Raw genomic sequence first — 26,537 nt, 5'->3', positions numbered from 1 at the left:
CTGAAAGAAGTGTAGTATCTCATACCTTCAAGTGAAACTAGCATAACACCACCTCCAGAACCATTTTTACCTCTTGAACAATCAAAATAGAGCTGTCAAACTTGATTTCTCTGTTGTTCTGACTGTTGGTCAAGCGGAATATCCTCTTTTTCAAGCTTAGAAATAACATAATCCTCCTCATGAATCATATAAACACCAAGACCTATTTCGTCCATGTTGATGAAAGGATCCTCTGCAGTATTCTGGGCTGCGCACTCATCCAAATTCACATCAGGTATGCCTTGAATAGGTGTATCTGGATCCTGGATAGGTGGTAACTCCTCATGGTCTTTGATGGTAAGATTTGCATTTATAGGACTTGGGGTATATGGTTCTAAGTGGCAAGTGGCTTGGGGTTCTGACTTAATGGTAACCTTAGTACCATACCAGGTTCTAAAAAACAAGTGTGACCAATCAGCAGAAAGGTATCCTTCTAATTTTGCTATGAAATCTTGAGATAGGCAAATAGAAAAGTGTGGAGGTAGGTCAACTATGCACATGTCTTGAGGTATTACAAAATTAGGACAATCATGTAAGGTCAAACCAAGATCTTTGACCAATCCAACTGACTTAATTGTTGTTCCATCTAACTGTACAACTCCTCTAGAAATAGGCTCATAAATTAGACCAAGTTTATCTGCAAGGTTTTTGGGCATAATTGAACTACTTGCTCCTGAGTCTATCAGACAATTGTGGACTAGATGGTTGCCAATTATCAATGTTACAAAAAATGGAGGAGGCTTTGGTGTTTGGATTGGCTGATTATTCTTAACTGGGATATCATTAGCTAATGCAACTCTAGGCTAATCTTTTTAGGGCTCATTAGTCAAGGAAAGATTATCCAATTTGTCTCTCAGCAATTTTTTTGTCCAGGAATTTACAATGCATCTATCATTGTCATATAAATAGTGGTTTTTTCCAGAGATTCAACAATATTAAATGGAACACCACTAACCTTTTGTTGTACTTTTGGAACAACAAGCTCTTGATGAGCTGGTTTTAAATGAGATTGAACTTTTTGCTGTTCTTTAGGTGCTGTAGGCTGTCCTCTTGGTAAAACCTGCACATTCTGGACAGGTGGAGGTGTACTAATAGCTTGATGACTTGTAGAAGCTTGTTGTTTTCCTTTATCTAGTTGTTGTCCGAATTTATTTTGTTGTTGTCCATTATTTACAGCTTGTTATTGACTATTTGCAGCTTGCTGTCCAATGTCAATAGCATGTTCATTTGACCTTGTATTTTCTGTGACAGGTGAAAAAGGTCTATTTTGTTGTTGCAGATGATTAACTCCACAAAATTACTCACCTTGCCAATTCATCATAGCCACCTTAGGATCTTCTGGTTCCTCATTTATACTTGCATCTTGATAAGATATGTTATTCTGAACCATCAAAGCTTGTGATTGAGCAATCATTGCATTTTGGCATGATGCTTGATTATGATGTTGTTGGCAAGGAAAACACCACTCTTGTGCCATATTGTTCTGAGTAGGAACAATTTCTTTAGAATTGCTAGTAGTATTTTGATTATACTGTTGGTTTTGCCTATTGTTGTAGTTCCTCCTTTGATTCTGAGCATAAACTTGGTAGTTAGGCCTATTGGGTTGATAAGGAGCCTGATATGGGGCTTGATACCTTTGATTTTGGTTTTGGTTTTTCTTGAGGTTCACCAATTCATTGCCAAAATTTTCCATAGCCTGTTGGATTTGTTGAGTTATTTCAACATTCTTTATAAACATCTCTTGTAATGTCTGTAGTTGCTTTGATGAGTCTTCTACAACACTAATTTGAACATAATTTTGAAAACCTAGTGCTAGAACAACAGGTATTGCAGCTATAGGGGGTACTTGTAAAGGCATTAATGACTGTATATCAGGAAAAATAGGCATAGGAGGTCTAGGAGCAATTTTACCAACTTGTATAAGGCTGTTTTCTACTCTAATAGATATATCATAAGCTGTTGGTAATGTAACCCCACCCATAGATTGAATCATAACAATAGTATCACTATTTAAATCTCTCAAATAATATAAAATTGCATGTTCAGGAGAGGGTTTTAACATTATAGGAATTCTATTCTAGGTTCACTCAAAATAGTAATTAAAATTAGTCATCTGCTCTTGTGGTGCCCTCTTGATAGTGGTCATTTGCTCAACCAATGATAGGTGATCAGATTTATCTGCAAACTACTTTGTTAGCTTATCACCTAAATCATCCCAATCAATAAAATAATTAATTTGCAAACCCTTGAACCATTGTAGTGCTTTTCCTTTGAATGATGCTCCCAGTAGCTTGAGTGCTACATTTTCTTGGGTTATATGGTGAACTGCACATAGAGATGCTACATCTCTTATGTGCTCAATGGGTGTGACGTGGTCTTCACTAGTGAAAATATGAAGACTTTTCAGAGCTGCTCCTAGTATAGGATCATGTTGGGTTAAATTCAAAGGGTTGCCTCCATTGAAGGGTACAAAAGAATGTGCTCTTGGTATGACCATTGTAAATACTGGAGGATTTACTAGTGGATTTTGGGTAATAGATGGCTGAATTGGAGTAGTTACAAAAATGGGATTTATGTGGGTAGCAAAATTGGGCTGAGAATTATTAGGTAGAGGAGAAGAATTAAGATCTGGAGTTTCAAGAAAAACTTCAACTAACAAACTTTCTGGAAACTCAACTGCTGAATCTTTTTCTTTTTCTGTCTTTTTCATTGTCCTTGACCTTCTGTGTGATGGTGGTAGCTCAATATGCTCAATCGAATCCTAGCCCTGTCTAGTTTGATACTTTTTCATATGCTGTTAAGACCTGTTCTGCACATAGAACCAGAAAAAAGATTCGCCAGGTATTTAGAAAAATAACCTCAATAGGTTGAAATACTGCTGTAAATACCAAAACAATAGTAAAAATGGATTTTATTTGAACTCTGATAGCTGAAACGTGTCCCACCGGGCGTGCCAAAAATTATTGTCATTGAGGATTGCACCCATGATGCTAAGTTCGAAAACAAGCAATCCTATGAAACATGGAAACACCTTCGAGCCTGTGGGTTGCTCAAAGTGAAGATGAATCTCCGGAGATCAGGCTAGCTTCCTGTTCTGATGGATCTCCTACACTAACTTCTTGTGGGAAAAGGGTAAAAGTCTTGCATGTAATGAAAAACCTATCCTAATGGAGGTGATACACCAAAATGATGCAGTTCTACTTGTTGTCCTAAAACTATAACCAACTACAACAAGACCCAAAAATTATCTCATGAATCAAACAAGATCATGAATTTCAAAAACATTTCATGTGAAGGCTCGAAGTTATCTAACTTCTGCATGTAGGAAAAGTAATTTTTCACAAACATGCAAAGAACTAGAAACCAAATGAACACAACCCTCAACCTGAACTTACTATGAAATCTTCCTATTCCTGCAAAGCATAAATGAGACAAAGAAAAGGATTCAGAATTAAATCACAATAACTTTGTCAAATAATTCATCTGACAAAGGAAAAATAAGAAATAATTGACAACGAAAGTGAAACTCTGTATTGCAAACTGAAAATAATCTCTATTACAATGCTGAAAACTGAAAAAGTGTCGAGATACAATGCTTTTTGCTGTATGTGTAAGCAAAAAGAAAGAACCAGAGGGAAAAAGGAGAGAAGGAATATATAGAAATCATGATGAATCCCCTTCAAAAACCCTAAAATCACTGCATGAGAAAATCCTTGGGCAAATCTACCCCAAAAATGGCATAAAAACTCATGCATAATCTATAAAATAATAATCTTTTATGCTCAAAAGTACTGCCACTGATCCTCCTGTTTAGAAATCTTCATATTTAAATGTGAAAAATAGCTATCCCCATGTGAAAGTTGCATGATGAATTGAACTATGACTATATTAAAAAGAAATCCCACTGCGAAAATCTTATGCATTGTCTGTAACTTCTCTCCATGTTGAAACTTCTGTTAAAAAATGGTTGTGGAAATGATCTCCTTGTTTCGTGAGCTTTCCAATGGTATGTAACACTTGCATATTCATACAAGCAATAAACATCTGCATTAATCTTTCATGCAAAAATCATCTCTTTGCTTGGTGGGCTTTGCACCATTCAAACAACCAGTTCTTAGTCTACCATGCAATTTTTATTTACCAGCCATTGGATCACCTATATGAACCATGGCCGCTTGCATTAACTTTTTGTTTACTTTCTAGTGGACCCCACTGTTTAATTTTATCTCTGCTTGTTTTATTTCTTCATCTGGGGCCCATGGGAAATGAGCGATGATAATGAAGTTTGAACCATTGAACCATTCTGAAACGGTGAACTACTTTGAACCGGTGAATCACTTTAAACCGGTGAACCACTTTGAAGTTCAAGTTCAAGGTTGACTTAGACATCCGCTCATCTATAGACTTTTGCCACGTGTTAGCCTCTGATTTTCTCCTGGGTCCACTTTGTCTATCATCTAGACCTGGACCCACATTGTCACCAAGTCGCATCGATAACTGGGTGAGCAACTTTTTCTTGTGGCTTAGTGACAACCATCGGATCTATCCACCCAACCGTTGGATGTGATCAATCTGCTCGATCTTTACTCTTGGTCTGCTCATGGTTCTTCATTTTCTATCTACCATGTGGCACATCCTCATTTGTTCTAAGCCCACTTGGAGGACCACATCATCAGTCGCCAAGTTGCATGAGATAACCAACAAGCATTTTTATCTTGTGGTATAGCGACGGTCGTTGATCTAACCTCAAAACTGCTTGATCTTTAACACCTTGGCCACTCACCTTTTCTGCACGTGCTTTGTCACCAAGTCGTGAAGTTTACTGGCGAGCTTCTTTCTATAGCGGTATATCAATAGCCCTTAGATCCTTCGGATTACCATTGATCTTTCTTCAACCTGCTCGCTCTTTAGCACTTATTGATCTTCTCTCTCGTGCCTCGTGTACACATGTGTCACTGCATGATTGGCTCTGGAGAGCCACCTGGGCACCACCTGTCTATCAGGCCTGCCACGCGTCTTTCTCTATCAGATCTCTTTCTTTCGACCAAACTACTCTTTTGGCGAATTGTTTACTAGTCTCATCAAACCTAAGGTTTCATCGATATTATTATGTCGATGAAACTAAGGCTTTGGTGAAACTCTTTCGGGACTCATCATGGCCAAGATCTTCTTGATGTCACCCATCCGTGCCATGTCACTAGCCACTAGACCACCACCTGTCTTGTCGCGTGTCAACTTGTGATTTGCTCAGAGTCCACCTGGGCACCACCTGGCCTACCACCTGTCGCAAGGGTATTCATTTTGGGCACTTCATAACCACGGTACAATGATAGTCATGGATAGTCCTAGAATGTCACTCTGTCATTCGATCTCTCTTGATCTGGTGGTCGATCTTTACTCTTTGTCCTACCACATCATTAGTCACCAAGTCGCAGCGATAATCCAGTGTGCATCTTTTCATTGCGACATAGCGACAGCTGTTAGATCTCTATGATCACCGTTGATCTTTCTTCAACTTGCTCACTCTTTAGTCTCTTCTTGCTAGCCAGTCACAAAATTAGGATGCCTTGAGATGCACGTGCATGAGGTTCACCAGGCCACGAGTTGCCTCTTCTTGCCAAAATCCCGTAAGCTTTGACACTATAGTTATATGTGGCCTTATATTTAAATGTGATAAACTCCCTCCGCATGGCCAATGTGTGATAAAAGGTCTTCCTTCCTGGTGACTGAAACCGCTTGGAAACTCTAAGGCCTTACATTTAAAACCCTCTTTGGCACCCAAGTAAAACTTTACACAGGATGATTGCATTTTGCTGAGTTTCTTTTAGCGTTAAGGTTTGAATAGCTATGCCACTTCATCTGCAATGGAGCATAATATCTTTGTGATCTACATCATGCTGAGCTTAACCCTCGTGGGAGTCACATTTTAATCCACATGTTGTCTTACTTTCCTATATCTGCACATGAAACAAACAAGTTAGAAAAAACAATGCATTTCTTCTCGGTTCATGATTTGATCTTTTCAGAATGAATGAATGTAAGGCTTCATTGGAGCACAAAATTTGGTATGTGCAAACTTTTGGTAACAGGCACCATGAACCTCAAAAGGACAATTGATAAGTACAAGATTCCAGTGCAGTTTTGGAGCACATATATGTCTTGGGATAGACTTCTAAGTTGAGGAAAAGGTTGACAGTAAATCCACCAAGAATTCCCAAAGAATTACATGATTTTGTAAGACCCAAAGAGAGGTCACCACTTGTTAGGATTGAGCATAATTAGGGGGATTTTATCCCGTATCATGTAAGTAATATTATTAGAATCTACATTTTCTCGAGATAGCCACATGTACTGCCTTTCAATGTTCCTCTAAGAATGGGTTTTTGCTGAGGTAATGTCACAAATAGGATGTAGTCAAGACAAGGATTTAAAAGGAAGGGATAAAGGAACAATTTTCCCAGATTTTACTATCATCCCTTTTTTTAAATTTTGAAGGGAGGATATGAATATTTTGATAAATTCTTTGCTCCATATCATTTGGGGGTGAGTATAGCTAGACACAATGATCTTGAAGGGTTCTATAATATTTTCAAAGAAAGAATAAAAGAAAGTTCGTTGCCCCATAAGTATAAATTTACAGAGGATATAATCAGAAATGAATTTGATTTCATGACATAGGAATGGAGGAAAGAAAAGTGGATAATCTTTAGAAAATTATGGGTTGAAATCCAAAAGATGGATCCAAAATATGGCCCATTGAAGAATTTTTCCCCATTTTGTGCCAAAATCGACTTTATTATGAATAATTTTAGTGAATTAAAGCTATTTTTAAATGAGAAGATATCCAAACTTGAAGAAGTTCATGGTCGACAACAGTCAAGTTCAGAACCTCTTTTGTCTCAGAGAGCAGGTGACATGGTAGGAAGGAGGCCTATTTATGAATCTTCTTAGAAAAGAGAAAGAGAAGAAATGAGTGATGAAGAGGATAGTAGCAATGATAGTAGGAGGTTAAAAGGAGAAAGGGTAAAAAGATGATGAGTTCAGAGCCTTCCCCTAAAATACAAACCAAACCTTTTCAAGGAATCAGGATCATTGATCTTGAAGGCTTAGACATAAATCCTTCACCATCACCAGTATCCTTTTGACCTGTAAGGAAGGATGAAGAACATATGGAGGATGATATGTTCATAGAAACAAGTGCAGAAATGAAACTCGGTGTTCCTCTTTTGCCTTCTAATCTAGAGTTGGATCTTACTCCTTTGGATATCCAGGGTAAAGCTTTTAAAGATGCAAGAAATGAGGTGTGTGATAAGTTCCTTTAAGATGATACTTTTGTGAGGAACCCAACCTTTCTACAACTAGTATGGAAGATGAAGATTTAGGAGTACAAAAGAAGAATTACTAAGAAGAAGGCCCAAAGGCTAGATAGACCGGATCAAGAGAACCAAGAAGAATTAAAGAATGAGATGATGGAAGAATTTAAAAAAATCATTGCTGATGAAGGAAGGAAGATTATAAGTCAGGCTAGAGTCTTGATCTTACCAGAATGGGATATAGCAGATGTAGTGGCTTTTTATAGAATTAGGAAGTCAAAAGGTCAACATTTCAATTCAGAAGAAGAAGCAAGGTTGGCATTAAAAGGATTAGATTTTGTGGATGATTATGCAACTTTGGCAATATGGGCACTAGAGGAAGGACCTAGAAAGCCTAACGTTAGTGACTTGAACCCCAATTTGAGAGGAAGCCTTATTATAAAAATAGCACCTGACACATCAAGTGTAGAGGCTACAAAGTTGAATGTTGATGTTGCTAAATTGGCACATGAGAGTGCAAAAAGAGAAGCTTTAGAAAAGGTGGAGTTGATAAGAAAGTTTGATAAGATTTTCAATGATTACAATGCTAGAAATATGAAGGAATTGATTGTGTTTCATTGATGTTTTGTCATTGATGTCAACACTAGCTATTATGTTTGGTTACCGACAGATAGATTTTGGTTACCAGTAGAAGAACTAGTGTTACCGATAGAAGTGACTATTAGTTGGATACTACCAACATGTTTGGATCAATGGAATATGTTTGGTTTGATGTGTTGTATGTTTGTGGAGTATGTTTTGGTTAGTTGGTATTGACTTGATGATCAGATGCTTCCATACATTCTAGTAAGCCTATACCGGTAAGGGCTTAGGGCTTTACCAACAGATCTTTTATTGAGAATCTTTGACAGGATGCATAAGTGGTTTTGGTGCAGCTTCTAGATGGAATTTAGGATGTAGAAGGTGATCTTTGTTAGTGCCTCGACTGATTAGAGACATCCCTTTGGTGTGGTGGACCCAAATTAGGTCCACTATCTATCTAGGTTATGGACCAGTATCATGTAACGTGTTCCCTACACGTTACTGGGATGATTTATGGATTGGTTAATGTTATTTTGGTCTAAAGCTGACATGGCTTATCATTGTAATGTGGATGTATGTAATGATCTTATTGTAATATATTTTAGGTGGCCGACCTAATTGGTTTAGGCCTTAGGGTTTGTATAAATTGATGTAAGATCTCATTGTAGATCATGGGAATGGTCAAGGAATAAAATGTGCGAATAATGTAAAGATCATATGCGAAGGATATTTGATTGAACATTGAAGATCAGATTAGGTTTATGTAAGAGGTCAAAGGCCTCATGTACTAAGCTTAACCGAGACTGTAATTAGGCATCGTAGATGTTATCTTTAGCAATTCATTCTTCTGGATTGTTAGCTAATTATATTGAGGTGGTTATAACCTCTCTGTAGTCAGTGTGACTCCTTTGTAATGAGCAGTACGCTCTAGGCAGTGTGTCTTCCTACATGCATAGGCCCCTTATTGCATTACATACTTTTTGGAGAAGTATTATCTAACTGTGGGTAGGCTTCCCACCATGGTTTTTCCCTTTAACGAGTTTTCCATGTACAAATCATGATGTTATGTGGTATGTTTGCATTGTGTTGATTCTTTGTTTCATACTTAAGTTTTATTGCTTACCGGTATTTGTTTCTGCTATTCCGGTATTCATTGTTTATGTGCTTCGGTTAAAGGTTACAAAGTGGTTTGATTAATATAATCTATTAACAACTGATTCACCCCCCTCTCAATTGTGCACCAGTTATTCTAACAATTGGTATAAAAAATTTGGTCCTCTTTTGTAGAAGCTTAATCACTTGAGGTAGATCCTATGACAACTAATAATTTAAATCCACCGACAACTAGTTTTAGAAGAGAAATCCCTAAGCTTGATGGAGCAAAATATGGGATGTGGAAAATTTTGAATGGAGCCTCATCTTATATGTCTTGGCAAGAATATTTGGGAGATCACCGAGAAAGGATATATACCTTATGATCTGACATCCGGTAATCCTGCTCCAACAGACTTGGACAAAAATATTGAAAATGATTTCAGAGCTAGAGAAGCCCTCTTGTGTGCACTCACTGATCAAAAAATCACGGGATTGACTAATAAATCATTTGTAAAGGTTATGTGGGAAAAATTGCAAACTCTGAATGAAGGTGACTGTATTGTCAAAATTGTTAAACTTGATGGTTACCGGGTAAGATATGAGAACTTGAAGATGGAAGATAATGAAAGAATTGTTGCATTTATGGAAAGAGTAAATGAGATTGTCATGGGAATTCAATGTTGTGGAGGATCTCAGAGTGAAGATGAAATAGTTTCTAAAGTTTTGAGAGCCCTACCACTGACTTACAAGATGAAGGCTACTACAATTAATGAATTGAAAACAATGACAAACACTTCAGTTAACATAGACATTCTGATTGGGAAATTATCTGCTTTTGAGCTTGAAGAATTTGGACCCTCTGGAGCTGCAAAGTCTGAACCTGCTTCTCATACATCATCATCTACCAGCAAAAGTGATTGGAGAGCTCTCTATGCAAAAGAATTGGAAGATATGAGGAAAGAGGATGAAGAATTTGAGCAACTTGAAGCACTATTTTCTAGAAGAGTACCTAAAGGACCGACAAGAAGTAAGTATGAAGGAAAAACACCTTTTAAATGTTTTGCATGTAATAAGATTGGTCATATTGCATCTAGATGTCCTAAAAGGAATGCAAGATTCGAAGAAACGTCAATTGGGAAAGAAAGTTAGAACTTCTTTTAAGAGCATACATGATAAATCTAATGATGTGCTTGATTTGATTCATAATGACTTATGTGGTCCAACAAGGACTAGAAGCTTTCAGGGTGATAGGTACTTCATGATAACAATTGATGATTATTCTAGAATGATGTGGGTGAATTTTCTAAGGGAGAAGTCTGAAGTTTTTGATAAATTCAAGATCTTTAAAGCAATGGTGGAAATAGAAACTGGATTGAAAATCAAATGTCTGAGATCAGATCAAGGTGGTGATTTTGCATCTCATGAATTTAATAGTTATTGTGAGATAAATGGAATTGGAAGATAATTATCTACACCCAAGACTCCTCAGTAGAATGGAGTAGTGGAAAGGAAGAATAGAACCATTTTGGATGCATCAAGAACCATGATGATGGAAGCCAAATTGCCTCACATCTATTGGAGAGAAGAAGTAAGTACACCAGTCTCTACATTCAACAGAAACAAACTAAATGAGGATGGTCAAGTTGTAAGAAACAAGGCTAGACTAGTTTGTAAAGGATATTCTCAAATGGAAGGAATTGATTATGGTGAGACATTTGTACCAGTAGCTAGAATTGAAGCTGTTACACTATTTCTTGCCTATGCAACATACAAGAACTATAAGGTCTATCAAATGGATATTAAATGTGCATTTTTGAATTGTGAACTTGAGGATGAGGTATACATTGAGCATCTTGATGGATTTTTACTGACAGATGACAAAGATATGGTTTGGAGGTTAAGGAAATAATTATATGAATTGAAACAAGCCCCTAGAGATTGGTATGCAAGGTTGGATAAATATCTTTTGAAGCTTGGTTTTAATAAGGGTAGCGCTGACAGTAATTTATATTAAAACCACCGATGATGATCTTCTGATTATTGAAGTATTTGTTGATGATATCATTTTTGGAGGTGAAGATAAATTGTGCATGGAATTCTCTAATAATATCAAGAATGAATTTGAAATGTCTATGATTGGTGAGATGAGATTTTTCTTAGGTTTGCAAATTACTCAAATTGACAAAGGTATTTTTATCTGTCAAACTAAGTATCTAAGGGAATTGTTGAAGAAGTTTGGTATGGATAATTACAAACCGGTAAGTACTATGGTGACAAGTGAGAAATTATCTATCAAAGACACATCTGCACCAATTAATTCGACAAGGTATAAGTCTATGATTGGTGTCTTGTTATATCTAACTCAGACTAGACTAGATATTATGAATGCAATAAGTATTGATTCAAGATATCAAAGTAATCCTAAAAAAATCATGAATGTGTAGTAAAGAGGATATTTCGGTATTTGCAAGGAACAACAAAATATGGCTTATGGCACTCTAGAAATGATAACTTCACTTTATGTGTATATACTAATTCAGATTGGGCATATATACCGATGACCGTAAGAGCACTTCTGGTGGAGCTTTCTTTCTTGGAAAGAAATTGGTTTCATCGATTAGAAAAAAATAATCATGCATTTATTTATCTAGTGCAGAAGATAAATATGTTGCAGCAGCAACAAATTGGATTCAAGTCTTGTGGATGAAGCAAATGTTGAAGGATATCAAGGTAAATTGCAAGGAATCAGAGTCCTGAGCAGATTATTAGGGATAAGGATGTTGGAGTACTAACTAGAAGGAAAATTAGAGATAACTCTTGCATGATCTGTTAGAAAGATGAGAGGGGGGGGGTGAATCATATAAACTCACAATTCAATATATTCATCAGATTCAACCTCGGTAGCCTTTACTTCAATATGCAACCTAGACTGTAAATCATTCAAACTCATAAACTGATAAACTTAAAACATCATAACACATTTAACACTAGATTTAATGTGGAAACCCAAATAGGGATAAACCACCATGGGATTTCAGACCCACTAAGAAAATATACTCTTCTAGAGTATGCTCGGTTAAAAGCAAATCCTATTAAAGATTACATACACATTGCTAGATGTGACTCGGTTAAGGGATTTCCCTCAGATCTGCTAGGATCTTCACTTTTTTAGAAGTGACCTTGTCAAAGGATTTCAAACACTCAATTAGAATGTTACCTTGCTAGAGGATTTACAAATAAGACTGTTACGTCCACTTGGTTAAGAGATTTCCTATCACTTACAAAATAAATAACAGTAATAAAATATATCTGCAACTTCACATCTGAAATGCTAAAGCAGATTCTATGTGCTCAATGTACTCAAGATAATCTTGTCATAAGACTTATCTTTCTCCTTGCTAGGCTTCTCAATCTATTCTACAATCAGATCTTCAATCTTCTGTACTCGCTAATCACCTCTGTAGCATCACCGTGCTTCCAGTTTTCCCACTTCCTTTGTTCTAAAACTATTCTTTATTTATAAGCAATTCCTAACCGCTTAATCTCCTTGATCACATTTCCCATGATCAATCTTAGCCATCAGATCATCATACTTAACTACGTTCATTGAATCCTTCGATCTGAAAAACATTTTATCATGCCTTGGAACTTGCATTCCTTCCTTGGTACTTGTGCTAGGTTATGACCATTCAATCTGCCCTGTAGATCTGACTCTTGTATTTTCATTGTCATAGATCCTCAACAAACTTCTTGCATGAAATACCAATCATTTATACATCTCTAGTTCATTGGCATCCTTCATTTAATAATGCTCTTATTTCATCCAATGCGTTTTGTTACTGCTTGGTTGTTACTCGGTTAATACTGAACTTTTACTCGGTAGACATTCTGCCTTCATTAACTGATATCGATAACCTTAGGGTTTACCAACTAGCTTCATTGCTTGGTAACATAGAATATTATTAAACCTTTACTCATTCTATTGCATGAAATATTTTCTCCTTCTTGTTTAGTCTTTGAATACACATATATAGCATATCAAAATAATCAAAACAACATAATCTTGTCACTGTCTAACTCGGTAATAGTTGCCCATTGAATAACTTATTACTCCCCTTCATTCTCATCTTTTCTATGTCACTTACCGACATCTTTATACTTATCAACATACTCATTAAGATATGGCAACATCATATTGAATCAGAAAATCAATTGCTTGACATCAATGACAAAATAATAATATTAAGACAATAATCATCCTTTATCAATTATATCATTTATTTTCAACAATCTTCTCAATCTTATTGTAATGCCAACAATCTCCCCCTTTGGCATTGATGGCAATACCAACTTTAATGGCAATACCAACTTGATTCATTTCAATTGATTCAGATTCAGATTGCTATAAAACTATTTGCTATTAACCTTGAGCTGTAAACATCTCCTACAAACTTTCTCCCCCAGTCATTAGTCTTCTCCTATCTTGTCCTATTAGTCTTCTCCCCCTTTGTCAACAATGCCAAAAAGTAAAAATAATTGATGATTTCTTCCCTTGTGAATTAATTTCCTTGTAGTTAAAACATATACAAATGTATCATCTAAGTCTCGGTCAGAGCAACTTGTCTTCATTCACTATTTCCTGCACAACTTTAGGCAACCTCCTAAAGTGTGTAAATCAACATCAACTCATAAATAGTATTCTGTAGAGTCATAGAATTGATGCTTTCACCAAACTCTGTAAGTGAGTAGAAGATAGGGGTAGGACCCCTAACTTGCTTCTGAGATACTCAAAAGTGTCCCTTGGTAGTGGCTTTGTGAAGATGTTTGCTATTTGTTCCTTTGAACTAATATATTCCAGCACAACTTTCTTCTCTTGAACTTCTTCTCTTAGATAATGGTACTTTATAGAGATATGCTTTGTCTTAGAGTGCATTACCGGATTCTTTGAAATATTAATAGCACTAGTATTATCATAGAATATAGTTACTGCCTTGGTAACTTTCTCATTCATACCTTCCAACAGTTGTTTGATCCATGCTATATTGGTACAATTCAGAGCTGCAGCGACATATTCAGCTTCAACTATTGACTGTGAAATGCATCCTTGTTTCTTGCTAAGCTAATTCACTAGTCTTTCTCCTAAAAAGAAAGCTCCACCACTTGTGCTTTTCTTACCATCAATGTTTCCTACCCAATCAACATCAGTATAGACTTTTAAGTCAAAATCATTCCTCTTTTGATATACTAAACCATAATCTTTAGTGCCTCTTAAGTATCTGAAAATTCTCTTGATTGATGGCATATGGGTTTATTTGGGATCTGCAGAAAATCTTGCAGCTATACCTACTGCATGTGCTATATCAGGCCTACTGTGAACTACATATTGTAACTTTCAATCATAGATAGGTAAAGTGTCTCATCAACAGATGCAGATTCATCATTCTTTGATAGTTTACAATTAGTAGTCATAGGAGTACTTACAGATTTAGAATCCTGCATTCCAAATTTCTTCAAGATTTCCTTTATATACTTGGATTGAGTAATGAAAATCTCATTTTTCATTTGCAGTATTTGCAAACCTATAAAATACTTTATTTCACCGATTAATGACATCTCAAATTCTTTGCACATTTCATTTCCAAAGTTCTTGCATAAAGAGTCATTTCCACAAAAGATAATATCATCAACAAATATGGCTGAAATCAGTATTCCATTTTCCTCATCATTCTTCATATACATGTTGTTGTTTTCACTTGTCCTCATAAAACCAATCTTGATTAGATAAAAATGCAATATTTCATACCATGCTCTAGGTGCTTGCTTCAGGCCATATAATGCTTTGTTCAACTTACATACCTGATCTTTATTCTTCTCTTCAATAAATCCTTCAGCTTGTTCAATATAAACTTCTTCTTCTAGTATACCATTCAAAAATGCAGATTTAACATCCATTTGATATACCTTGAAATTTTTGTAAGCAACATATGCCAACAATGTTGTCACTCCCTCAAGTCTTGCCACAAGTGCAAAAGTCTCACCATAGTCTATTCTTTCTTCTTGGATGTTGATAAAATAATTGCCACATGATCATTTTTTGAAACTTTTGAAAGATAGGCAAACCAAGTAGCCATTAAATATATTCCATACAGGGCAAAAGCTGATGAAGTCATGAGTTTTGATTGGCCATTCGATGAAGACTACAATGCGTGGAGTAGTATGTATCTAAATGATGAATAAAGGTTGTAAACAATATGCATAACCATTTTTGTCTTTTAGTGGCAGCTATTTTTGAACCTGTATAACATAAATGGTAGTAATATTCATCACGAGTTTTAAAGAAGGTGGTCATAGACTTTGATCTTGCATAAGAGAAATCAAGGATGAATGTTTATGTAATAGAATGCAATTATGTATAATCATTTTGAGATGACAGGTGTCTCCTCTATCCTGAAGCTTGTTTGCTCCCTTGTTTATTATAAAAGGGAATTCAGGACTATGAGACGTGGTTCAAATTTTTGGTCTCTTGAGTGTTTCGAATTTCTGTTTCCAATAAGAGAAGTTCTTGAAGGAGTTATGTATGAATTGTATTCTTACAAAGATAGCCAAATTATTCAATAGAAATATAATTCAAACTCATTTCTCTCCAATGTATTGTTCTATCATGTTTTGAATGCATATCATCAAGGATTTTATCATTCATTGCACTATTGTGGTGTATGCATTTTTTGTTCATGCTTTGGTCTAAGGGGCTAATTAAATGCTTGAGTAAAATTATAGAATGGTAGGGATATTCATAGGGATTTTGATAAGTAGTTTTGGGTTGGGATTGCGAATATGATGTATTGCAAGACAATATTATCTTAGGTTTATATGTTTTGAGATGAATTCTATTGGAAGTGCATTTTATGTAGTATGAACTCATGTACCCAATGGAATAAGGCACTGATCATATCTAAGTGAATACCTTGGTGTTGATTTTCTATTCGGAATCACCACTTGTTTGCTATAACCTGTTGAATATCAGAATATTTTCATTTACATGAATGTTGTCATGTGTGTTAATCATCACATGTTCCAAACTGGTTGAGGATCACTGAGGACTTTGCCATTCCTAAGAATTCTCCCTTTCTGTTGATTCTTTGTATAAGATTATATGCTTGGTTTCATGTATAACTTGTGAGTGTGGCATAGAAATCACAAATTGGCATGGGGATCACCCTCCCTGGTTTTGCAGAGACTAAAGTGCAGAAGTATCTTGTATGCTTGTTATTGTTGCTCCAAGTTTGATGAATATTAATAGTTGAAAGTGGTTGTCCATAGATATTTTAGATGAAAACAACTTGGTCTTTGCCTCGTGTTAATGTAAACCCATTTTTGGGCACCAACGAAAAATAACGACTCTGCAGGGGATATTGAACCGTAAAGAGTCTTTGGCTAAAAAGGTTTTGTTTAATATATAGAAGAGGTTTTCATGGTATCTCTGTGATTTGATGGTTGAGCCCATGGTTTTGTGTTTTTGTTTAATGGTTTCCTATGAAAAAGGTGTTCTACGTTTTCATGAGAAAGATATTCTGATTTGTGAACAAGGTTCACAAATTTCTTCCAAAGATTATCAAGTAGTATATTATTTGATATCCCAAAGCAATTTGGGTGGCGACTATGAGGTTTCTACGCTAGTGTGTATATTTTTGAATATTTATAACAAATTTTTGAAGGACTCTTCTACTATGAGTAATGCAAAGAACACCAGAGGTCACATGAGGCTGCATCCTGAAGAAAAAATGGAAGAGCTTCATCTAGCTCCACAAAGACAGGGAACAAGAAGAAATGCAGATGCAAGCATCGCTCCCTCATTATGGAAGCCTAAGCACAAGAATGCAAGTAAGTCACAGTTAAATCCTATTCCTAAGGTTCATGCATCATCTTCTAAAAGTTCTGAATCAGATAGTGTAGGATTTTTTAATTCCTTATTTGATACACCTATTCAAGAGGAAATGCAACCACATAGGAAATAATGCACTCAAGTTCAGTATTCATAAAAGACAAGAGGTCAGAATAGAAGTAGAAGTCACCAATGAGAAAATTCTACTGGTTTACCTCCTCCTCCAGGTCTCACAATAATTTTTTCTCCTGGTTATGAGTCAATACAAGAACAAGATAATGTGAAATTGATTGATTTAGATGATATTTCCGGATCTGAGATAACTCTACCAGGTCCAGAAAAATTTTTTGGAGACATAGACACATTGAGAAGAGAACTTCAAGAATAGATAGACTTGAGAAGTAAAAGAGAAAAGGACAAGGAATATGAAGTTATTAGAGTTGTGATAGAGAGAGATGGTCTTACAAGACAATTAGCAACACTCAAAGCCTTTGCTCATGAAAATGCCAAGCCTAGTGTTGATGGCCCTATTTTAAGAGAGATTTTAGATAAGAAATATGAAAATATCACAAAGGAAAAGACTAAGAGTAATATGGATAACCAGAGGTTAGTAGATCTTAGTTAACCAAATATTCAGATTCCTAAATTAGATCTGGATAAAGGAAAACAAAAGATTGGTGTTAAGATAAATAATAAAAAATATTCAACTATCCTAGATCTAAGTCGAAAGTTATCCCAAATTGACATTGAGCTAGAAACAACTAGAATAGAAAATGAAACTCTTGCAAAAGAATTGAAATGGAAGCCTCAAATGTAAAGATGAAAAGGAAAATTGATTTCTTTAAGTTATCAACATTAAACAATGCTTCAATCATTACTGGCCCATCAAAAACTTAGGCTATTTCTGGTACAACACCAAATGTCATTGTGAGTATTCCATCCCAAAATGTCCAGAATACTTAGAACATTGGAATTCCAGTTATTGAGCAGGAAAGGCAAGCGACTACTCAAAGTAGTAGTCAACCCCAACTTTCTAAAGATTTTAATACTGCTGTAGGGGTTAGCACTAGAATAGATGTAATTGCAGCTAATACCACAACAAATGTTGCAGGACGAGCTACAGTAAGGAAAATTCAAAGAAGACCTATTCACCTAGAGAGATATAGGCATTTACGTTTTGATGGGATCCTTGGGTATCCTAATGTTATCCCAAATGACTTAAGGGATAAATTTAGTAAGTTCATAGACAATAATGCTATAATTGGCCAAGAACACCTGAGGGCATTCAATGATAAGTTGAATGACTATGAGGTGGAGCATGAGAATGTTGTTATGAAATTATTTGTGCAATCTCTGACAGAGGATGCTAGGGATTGGTATAGAGGATTGCCAACTGCAAGTATTAGCTCTTGAGAAGAATTTGAGAGAATTTTTAAGGAGTAGTATGGTGATAAAACAAATCCTAGCTTCATGTTAAATGCGTTCAATAACATTAAGAAGTCATTGAATGAGGATGTGTCTGATTTCAATGTCAGATTTCAGAAAGCTATGGATAAGTTGTTTCAAGTTTTAAGGTTGGATGATAATGTTTTTCTGACCACATATATGAATGCATTTGATGCAAAAATGACATATATTCTTAGAGATAAATATCCTCAAACTCTGAGAGATGCATTTAGGATAGCTCTAAATGTTGAGGGAAATAGAAGAGCTTCAGGTAATCTTGGAAGGAGAGAGGATCCTAGATTTTCTAGGAGTGCCAAAGATAAAATTGACAAGTCTTTAGGCACAAAACCTAAAGAGGAAGAAATATGGGAAAAAGTTCTTAATACCTTGAAGGATTTGAAATTAACTATGGCAAAAAAAGACAAGGGTTCTGTACCAGAAAAGCCAAATTTTAATAAATTTAATAGACCACCAAGATTGCAGGATTATCCTTACAATACAATTTGGAAGGATGGAAAACCTTTTCAACAGTAAAATGGTAAATAGGAACATCAAACTCCCGACGCATTATAGAAACGTTCAGTGAACATGGTGGAAGATACACCTTGGTGTGTTACTTATCAATCACCCCATTCACCCGAATATTGTGTTGTAGCATAATTTATTTCTGCCAAGGATGAGATTCATGAAGAAGAGGATTCATGAGGAAGAGGAAGAAACTTTTGTGTTGGCATTTTGCATATAGAGTGCATTAATGATATGTTGTCATTGATGTCAATTGAACTGGTGAATGATATTCATGATATTGCTACTGTTATTATTGTTGTTGCTATTGTCTTGTAACTGATATGATAAACTTAAGGAAGATGTTGTAAACTGGTATATGGTAGGTTGTAAGTTGAACTGGTGTAAAGGGTTAAACCATTCTGTGTTATGTAACCGGTAAACCCTACTAGTTGTTTTCTGTTAAACCCTATCTGATCAAGTTTGTTGGTTTAAGATTTAAAGTTGAGTGGTAATGATGGAGACACATCCAATCATTGTATGAGGATAAGTTCAGAATTGATTTGGTGCATTTGTTATCTTGGAAAGGAGAAAAGTGGATTACATCTAATGCATAACGCATGATGAGTTACAAAGTCTGATGAAGCAGTGATAACAGAGCGGTTGGAATTTTCTTGAAGAATGTGAAGAGATTGTTATGATTTCTAACGGTCAAGATTATATTGACTTTTTTGTAATCTCTATGATGAGAATTAAGTTTTTGTTGTGTTACTGACCTAGTTGATTTATATTTAAGGTCGATGATATTGTTTTGTTAAGTGTTGAAAAAGTTGACAAGATTGGCAAAAACCAGTTGAGTGTGTGGTTGCCTAACCGGTGGATGGATCTGTAGTTTGAGTAAAGGCAAATTGAAGCTTAAGAAGAATCTAATCAAGAAGATGCAGTGCTATTCAGACAGATCAAGAAAACCTATTGTTTTCTAACAATTACAGTAGAAATTGAAATCCCCTAAACGAGTAAGCTCTAACAAGCTTGGTTACTTTCTAAATCCTCTAACAAGGTGGTCCATTAGTTTGGATTCTGAAATCCTCCAGCGAGGTTACTCCTAACAGGGTATTGTGCTTTTCATCAAGGCATATTTTGTAAATCCCTTAATCGGGTGATTCCTAACCAAAATTAGTTCTTAACAAGACTTATTGTAAAAGCTTTAACAGGTTTGGCTCGTAACAGGGTGAACTTCAGAAGAGTTCAGATAGCTACCCTAGTGAGTCTCATCTCACCGTGGTTTTTACTTATTTGGGTTTTCCACGTATAAATATTTGTGTCAAGTGGTGAATGCTTTTGTGGTTATGTTCTTATTTGTTGATTTGATTAAGTTTTGATAAGGCATGATATTTGGAAGCATTGAGAGATGAATATATTGACATATGATTAAGCATTTTTTATGTTTACAAGATTGAAGTTGTTTACTGTTAAATTGTCATAACAATCAAACCAGTTGATGTTGGTTGATGTTGAGTATTGATCTTGGTAAGTGAAAGTTTTATTTGTGAGTTTGAATTTGAGTTTGGGAGTTTCTATCAGTTTCTCAGTATACGATTCACCCCACCTTAGTATTCTACCGGATACTTATTATTTCATCATACCATCAATTGGTATCATAGCAGCTCAGGTCCTCTTTAACCTAAAGCCTAACAGCTTGAGGAAAAGATCTTGTAGATCATGATGAAGAAAGAAGGTCTGAAGTTGAACAAAGATAACTATAGGATATGGAGTGAAAGAATGAAGATTTACATTAAGAGTCTGGGAAGTCAGTATTGGGATCATATAGAAACTAAGTATACTGCACCTTCTGGAACTCTGACTGATGAGCAGAAGAAAGAACAACAAGAGAATCATCAAGCGTGAGAGGCATTATCAGTTCCCTGTCTGATGTTGAATATGTAGATGTTCATGGTCTTGAAATTGCATATGAAGTATTGACAAAACTTGAAGAGATTTATAACAGTGACAAAACTTGAAGAGATTTATAATGGTGATGAACATGTTAAGATTGCTAAAGAGGAGAGTTTAAGAGGAAAATTTGATGACATGATAATTTCTAAAGGTGAGAATATCCAATAGTATGGTCAAAGGATAAAAGAGACAATTGGTGAAATAAAGAGTGCAGGAGGGAAAGTGGAAGATGCCACAGTGATCAGTAAGGTACTGAGAACCCTGCTACCAGTCTATGCTATCCGAGTTACAACTATGCAAGAGCTAAAATCCATTGACAAAACAAAGGTAACTCTTGACTCTATCATTGGTAAACTTACTGCTTTTGAACTAAATGGATATGATGGTAGTGTAAAAAAATCAGAATCTACATTCAGAGCTTCTATCTCTAACCCATATGTGAGAAGAATTAGAGATACCGACCATAGCTACGAATCTAGATCCAACAGAGATGCTGATGATGAAGACAATTTAGTGGAGCTTGAAGCATAGTTGGCAAAATGACTACCTAGAGGCACTAGAAAATAGAGAGGTAAGCTACCGTTGAAATGTTTTGCTTACAATAAGATTGGTCATATAGCATCTAATTGCCCTAATGGTGAAAATAAATACAAGAGAGACAAATTTAAGAAGTATAAGGGTAAAGGCAAGAGAGATTGTCTTGTTGCTATTGACAGTGGTATTACCGATGAAGAATCTGTTGATGATGCTAGTGAAGATATTGTGTTTGTATCTATTAAGGAAGAGATATCAAATAAAAAAGCACTAGTATCGAGGATGGATAACTCTGATGATTGGATCATTGATAGTGGTTGTTCACATCACATGACTGATGATCAGAGTAAATTTATTTCCTTGAAGGAATTTGATGGCGGTGTTGTCAAATTTGGCAATGACTCACCTTGTATTGTTAAAGGTAAGGGAGTTTTTTCTCTTAATGGAAAGAGCAGTGCTGATGATGTCTATTGGGTTGAAGGCCTAAAGCACAATCTTCTGAGTGTGGCACAACTTAATGACATAGGATACCCACTAGAGTTTAGAAATGGTATGTGCAAAATATTTGACAACAAAGGTGAATTGATTGCAACCAGGAAACAGAGTAGAGGTAATCTATTTCATCTTAATCCTAAAGTTAGCAACTATTTGATTGCAAAAATAGATGATATCTGGCTTTGGCATAGGAGATTTTATCATATAAATTTTGATAACATTGTTGCAATGAGTAAGTCTAAGATAGTAAGAGGTCTATCTTAGCTAGACAAACCGACTAATGCTCTTTGTAAAGAATGTCAGTTAGGAAAGATGAATTATTCAACTTTCAAGAGCAAGTCCTTCTCAACAGAGCACTTGTTAGATTTGGTTCATATAGATTTATGTGGACCAATAAGAATTAGAAGCATTTTAGGTGATAGATATTTTATGATCCTCACTGATGATTGTTCAAGGATGATGTGGGTCACATTCTTGAAGGATAAGAATGAAGCTTTTGGTAAATTCAACGCATTCAGAGCCTTAGTTGAGAAAGAGAGTGGTAAAAAGATAAAATGTCTGATAATAGATCAAGGCGGTGAATTTACTTCTAAGGAATTCACTAAGTATTGTGATGAGAATGGTATCAAGCGGCAGCTTTCTGCACCAAGGACACCACATCAGAATGGTCTAATAGAAAGGAACAATTGGTCAGTGGTTGAAGCAGCTAGAACTATGTTGATACAAGGAAATGTAGCAAAAACATTTTGGAGAGAAGCTTTAAGTACAACGGTCTACACAATGAACCAAGTTTTGGTGAAAAGAGGCAAGAACAAGACACCTTATCAGTACTGGTATGGAAGATCACCCGGTGTTAGCTATTTTAAGTTTTTTGGTAGTAAATGTTTTATCAAAAGAGGTGATTACATAAGAAAGTTTGAAGCTAAGAGTTTCTTGGCTATTTCACCAAAAGTAAGACCTACAAATACTTCAACAACCAGACACAGAGAATTGTTGAGAGTGCTGATGTTCATGTAGATGAATGTCCTGAAATTTCACAAGAAGGAACCTATTCAGAGAGAAAGGATGAAGATCCTTGCATTTTGCTTTTGGAACCTGAAACTGTTAAATCAAAAACCAGTAAAGAAAATCCTCATGTACTTGTTCAACCAAAACAAAAATTCAGAGGAAGAAGATAATAAAGAAGTTGAACTTGATGAGAATGAACATGTTATTCCTAGATATGTGAGACCGAATCAGAGTCCTAAGCAAATTATTGGGGATAAGGATGCTGGGGTACTAACTAGAAGGAAAATTAGAGATAACTCTTGCATGATTTGTTAGAAAGATGAGAGGGGGGGTGAATCATATAAACTCACAATTCAATATATTCATCAGATTCAACCTCGGTACCCTTTACTTCAATATGCAACCTAGATTGTAAATCATTCAAACTCATAAACTGATAAATTGAAAACATCATAACACATTTAACACCAGATTTAACGTGAAAATCCAAATAGGGAAAAACCTATTGGCATTATGTGAACTGGTATGAGGACATAATGATATTGTATGTTATCATTGATGTCAATATGTGATATGAAGAGATAACCGACATATGTGAGAACTGGTATATATGCTAAAGTAAAGCGGTATATTTGTTCAAGGTGAACCGACATGTGAAGGTGAACTGGAATGTAGTCATGGGAACTGGGACATGGAAGCATTGTATGACTACCGGTTGGTAGGTACTTTCCTCTTTAGGATTTCTGGTTGGAGTATCTCAAGCATGTGTGACTCAATTGATGATCTTTATGTGATGAAGTTAGCATGATAATGAAGATCAGATAGTGTTGCCACGTAAGCCTTGTGCACGTGAAGGATCTTGCATAAAGAAGAGTGTTCCTATCTACCTCGGGAATGTACGAAGTCTGTAAATGGTGATAACGTGTGATGGGTTATCAACCACCATGAAATCGGTAGAAAACGAATGATGGAGAATGTCTTGAGATTGGATCAAGACTGTTGCATTCAATATAGTATGATCAACGGTTAGGATTGAACCATTTGAATTCCTTAATCTAACAGGTCTAGGGTTTAGGGTTTATGCTACCGACCTGTCTGTTGTCCTATAAGGTCGATGTTGTGATTCTTTCAAGGGTTGTTGGCAAAAGTTGTGTGTGTGTATCTAAGAGAAGAGATACGTGATTCTTTCCAGACCAGAGGAGAGAAGTCATATCTGCAGAGTGTAAGTGTAGAAGGTGAAGAGGAGCTTAAGCAGATCTGCATTGGCATTGAGTGCTATTATCAGGTCATTGATATACTTATTGATCTTTAACTACTTCAACAGTTGTGAAATCCCCTAATAGGGTAGCCTTAACCAACTTGTTGAAAATCCTCTAACAGGGTAACTCGAAGCTACTGAGTCATTGGTATCCTTTAGCTATTGAGTTCTTGAAATCCTCTAACAAGGTACCCTTAACATGGTTTAACCCTTAATCGGGTATTGTAGCCATCCCTTAACCGGGTGATCCCTAACAGGATCGGTTCCTAACAAAACCTATTGTATCTGTCTTTAACCAGACAAGGCTCCTAACAGAGCGGACTTCCAAAGAGTTCAAAAACAAGCTTGTGGGTAGTCATCCCCACTGTGGTTTTTCCTAGTTGGGTTTCCATGTGAAAAATATGTGTGTCATGTGTGATGTTTTCTTCATGTGATGTTATGCTTGTTCTCTGATTAAATGGTGATGCATGTTGATCTTGCTGTAATATGTACATCTTTGATGGTAGATTGCTTGTTCATGCATTAGAGTGAAATGGGAATGAAGAGTTAGATTATATGAGAAGATAAGTGTCAACCAGTCTTTGCTCATCTTAGTTACACTGTGTTTTGCCAGTTGAACTCTATTGAAGGACCGGTGCTGCTGTTTGTCTATCAGTGCATAAGTGTTAGTTGACAAACCGATTTAAGGTTGAGTTTTTGCCTGTACTGATTCACCCCCGCTCTTAGTACTAGTTTGGTACTATTCATTCATCATTAAGTAATCAATTGGTATTAGAGCATCCTCCAGGTCCTCTATGTTGTAAGCTTAACCGCTTGAGGGAAATATCTAGTTGTAATGATGAAGAGGGAAGGTCCAAAGTTTAACAAAGAAAATTTCAGTATATGGAAAGACAGAATGAAGATATACACCAGAAGCATGGGTGCTCAACACTAGAGGTATGTTGAGAATCCCTATGTTGCCCCTACCGGTACTCTCATCGATGATCAAAAGAGAGAGATACGGGAGAATGGGCAAGTCATGGAAGCCCTAATCAGTAGTTTATCTGATATTGAGTTCATTGATGTCCAAGATAAGGTAAATCCCAAAGAGGTATGGGATTCTCTTGAAAATATCTATGGAGGTGATGAGTATGTAAAACAAGCTAAGGAAGAAAGTCTTAGAGGAAAGTTTGAAGACATGCGAATGGTTGAAGGTGAAACCATTCAACAGTATGGTATTAGAATCAAAACTGTTGTCGGAGATATCAAGAGTGCAGGTGGTAAAATGAAAGATTCCACTATGGTAAGCAAAGTCCTAAGATCCCTATTGCCGGTCTATGCAATAAGGGTTGCTACTCTTCAGGAGCTGAGATCAATAGACAAGACTAAGGTATCCTTGGAATCCATCATAGCAAAGTTGACATCCTATGAGCTAAATAGTTTTGATGGCAGTGTTTAAAAGACTGAATCAGCTTTTAGAGCTTCTGCTGTACCATCCAGGAAAGGAAAAGAAGCAAGCACTAGTGGTGAACCAAGATAGAGCAGAGTAATGGATGATAAGGAGTTTCTGATGGAATTTGAAGCTCTTCTTGCCAGGAAATTTCCAAAATGAACTGGTAAATACAAAGGTAAGATCCCTTTGAAATATTTTTCGTGTAACTGGATAGGACATATTGCTATGAACTGTCCTAATAGTGACAACAAGTATAAACCAGAAAGATTCAGGAAATTCAAAGGAGAAAACTGGAGAAATTGTTTTGTTGTAGTTGATGAAGGTGTCACAGATGAGGAATCAAAAGATGAAGAGAATGAAGACATTGTGTTTGTTGTTGTAAAGGAAGATGTGTCAGACAAGAAGGCTCTTATCTCTCACTTTGATAATTCCAATGAGTGGATTATTGACAGTGGTTGCTCACACCATATGACTAGTGACTGGAGCAAGTTTCTATCCTTGGAAGAGTATGATGGTGGTGTGGTTCATTTTGGCAATGATGCACCATGTATGGTTAAAGGAAAAGGGTCCATCTCTCTGAATGGAAAGAGTATTGCTGACAATGTGTATTGGGTTGATGGTTTCAGACACAACCTTCTGAGTGTTGCCCAGCTGAATGACAGTGGCCTCACTCTGGAACTCAAGAATGGAATCTGCAGAATCAAAGGAAAAGATGGTGAATTGGTGGCCACCAGCATGCAGACCAAAGGTAACCTATTTCATCTAAATGCAAATATAAGTACATGTCTTATGACTAAGTTTGATGATAGCTGGATATGGCATAGGAGACTCTGCCATGTAAACTTTGATAACATTGTGAAGGCTAGTAAGATCAAGGCAGTTAGAGGGTTGCCAGTGCTAAGCAAACCGGATAATACCTTGTGCAGAGAGTGTCAATTGGGGAAAATGTCTTCCTCAACCTTTAAAGGTAAATCTTTCACTGCTGACAACTTG

At 36.1% G+C, this 26,537-nt stretch overlaps 1 protein-coding gene across 1 annotated transcript; it reads right to left on the bottom strand.

Annotated features, from left to right (window-relative positions):
• Positions 1–95: 95 nt before the first annotated feature.
• On the bottom strand, positions 96–2,020 carry LOC131856653 (uncharacterized). The gene is made up of 4 exons (XM_059208511.1): positions 1,709–2,020; positions 1,345–1,420; positions 995–1,215; positions 96–302 (listed from the first exon to the last, which is right to left on the bottom strand). Exons 1-4 carry the CDS (start codon positions 2,018–2,020, stop codon positions 96–98), a joined length of 816 nt encoding a protein of 271 aa, XP_059064494.1.
• Positions 2,021–26,537: the final 24,517 nt, after the last annotated feature.

Source organism: Cryptomeria japonica, chromosome 7 (assembly GCF_030272615.1).
Source record: "Cryptomeria japonica chromosome 7, Sugi_1.0, whole genome shotgun sequence".
NCBI lineage: Eukaryota > Viridiplantae > Streptophyta > Pinopsida > Cupressales > Cupressaceae > Cryptomeria > Cryptomeria japonica.
This window is presented reverse-complemented; position numbering and strand designations above follow the sequence as displayed.

What these genes read in the sequence shown, in the direction of transcription:
- LOC131856653 (XM_059208511.1), bottom strand. Translation starts at nt 2,020, where the DNA reads ATGGGTGGGGTTACATTACCAACAGCTTATGATATATCTATTAGAGTA. An exon ending in GGCTATGATGAATTGGCAAG is followed by an intron (nt 1,216 to 1,344) that starts GTGAGTAATTTT and finishes GTCAATAACAAG; the next exon opens with CTGTAAATAATGGACAACAA. An exon ending in TTCCAAAAGTACAACAAAAG is followed by an intron (nt 303 to 994) that starts GTTAGTGGTGTT and finishes CCACCTATCCAG; the next exon opens with GATCCAGATACACCTATTCA.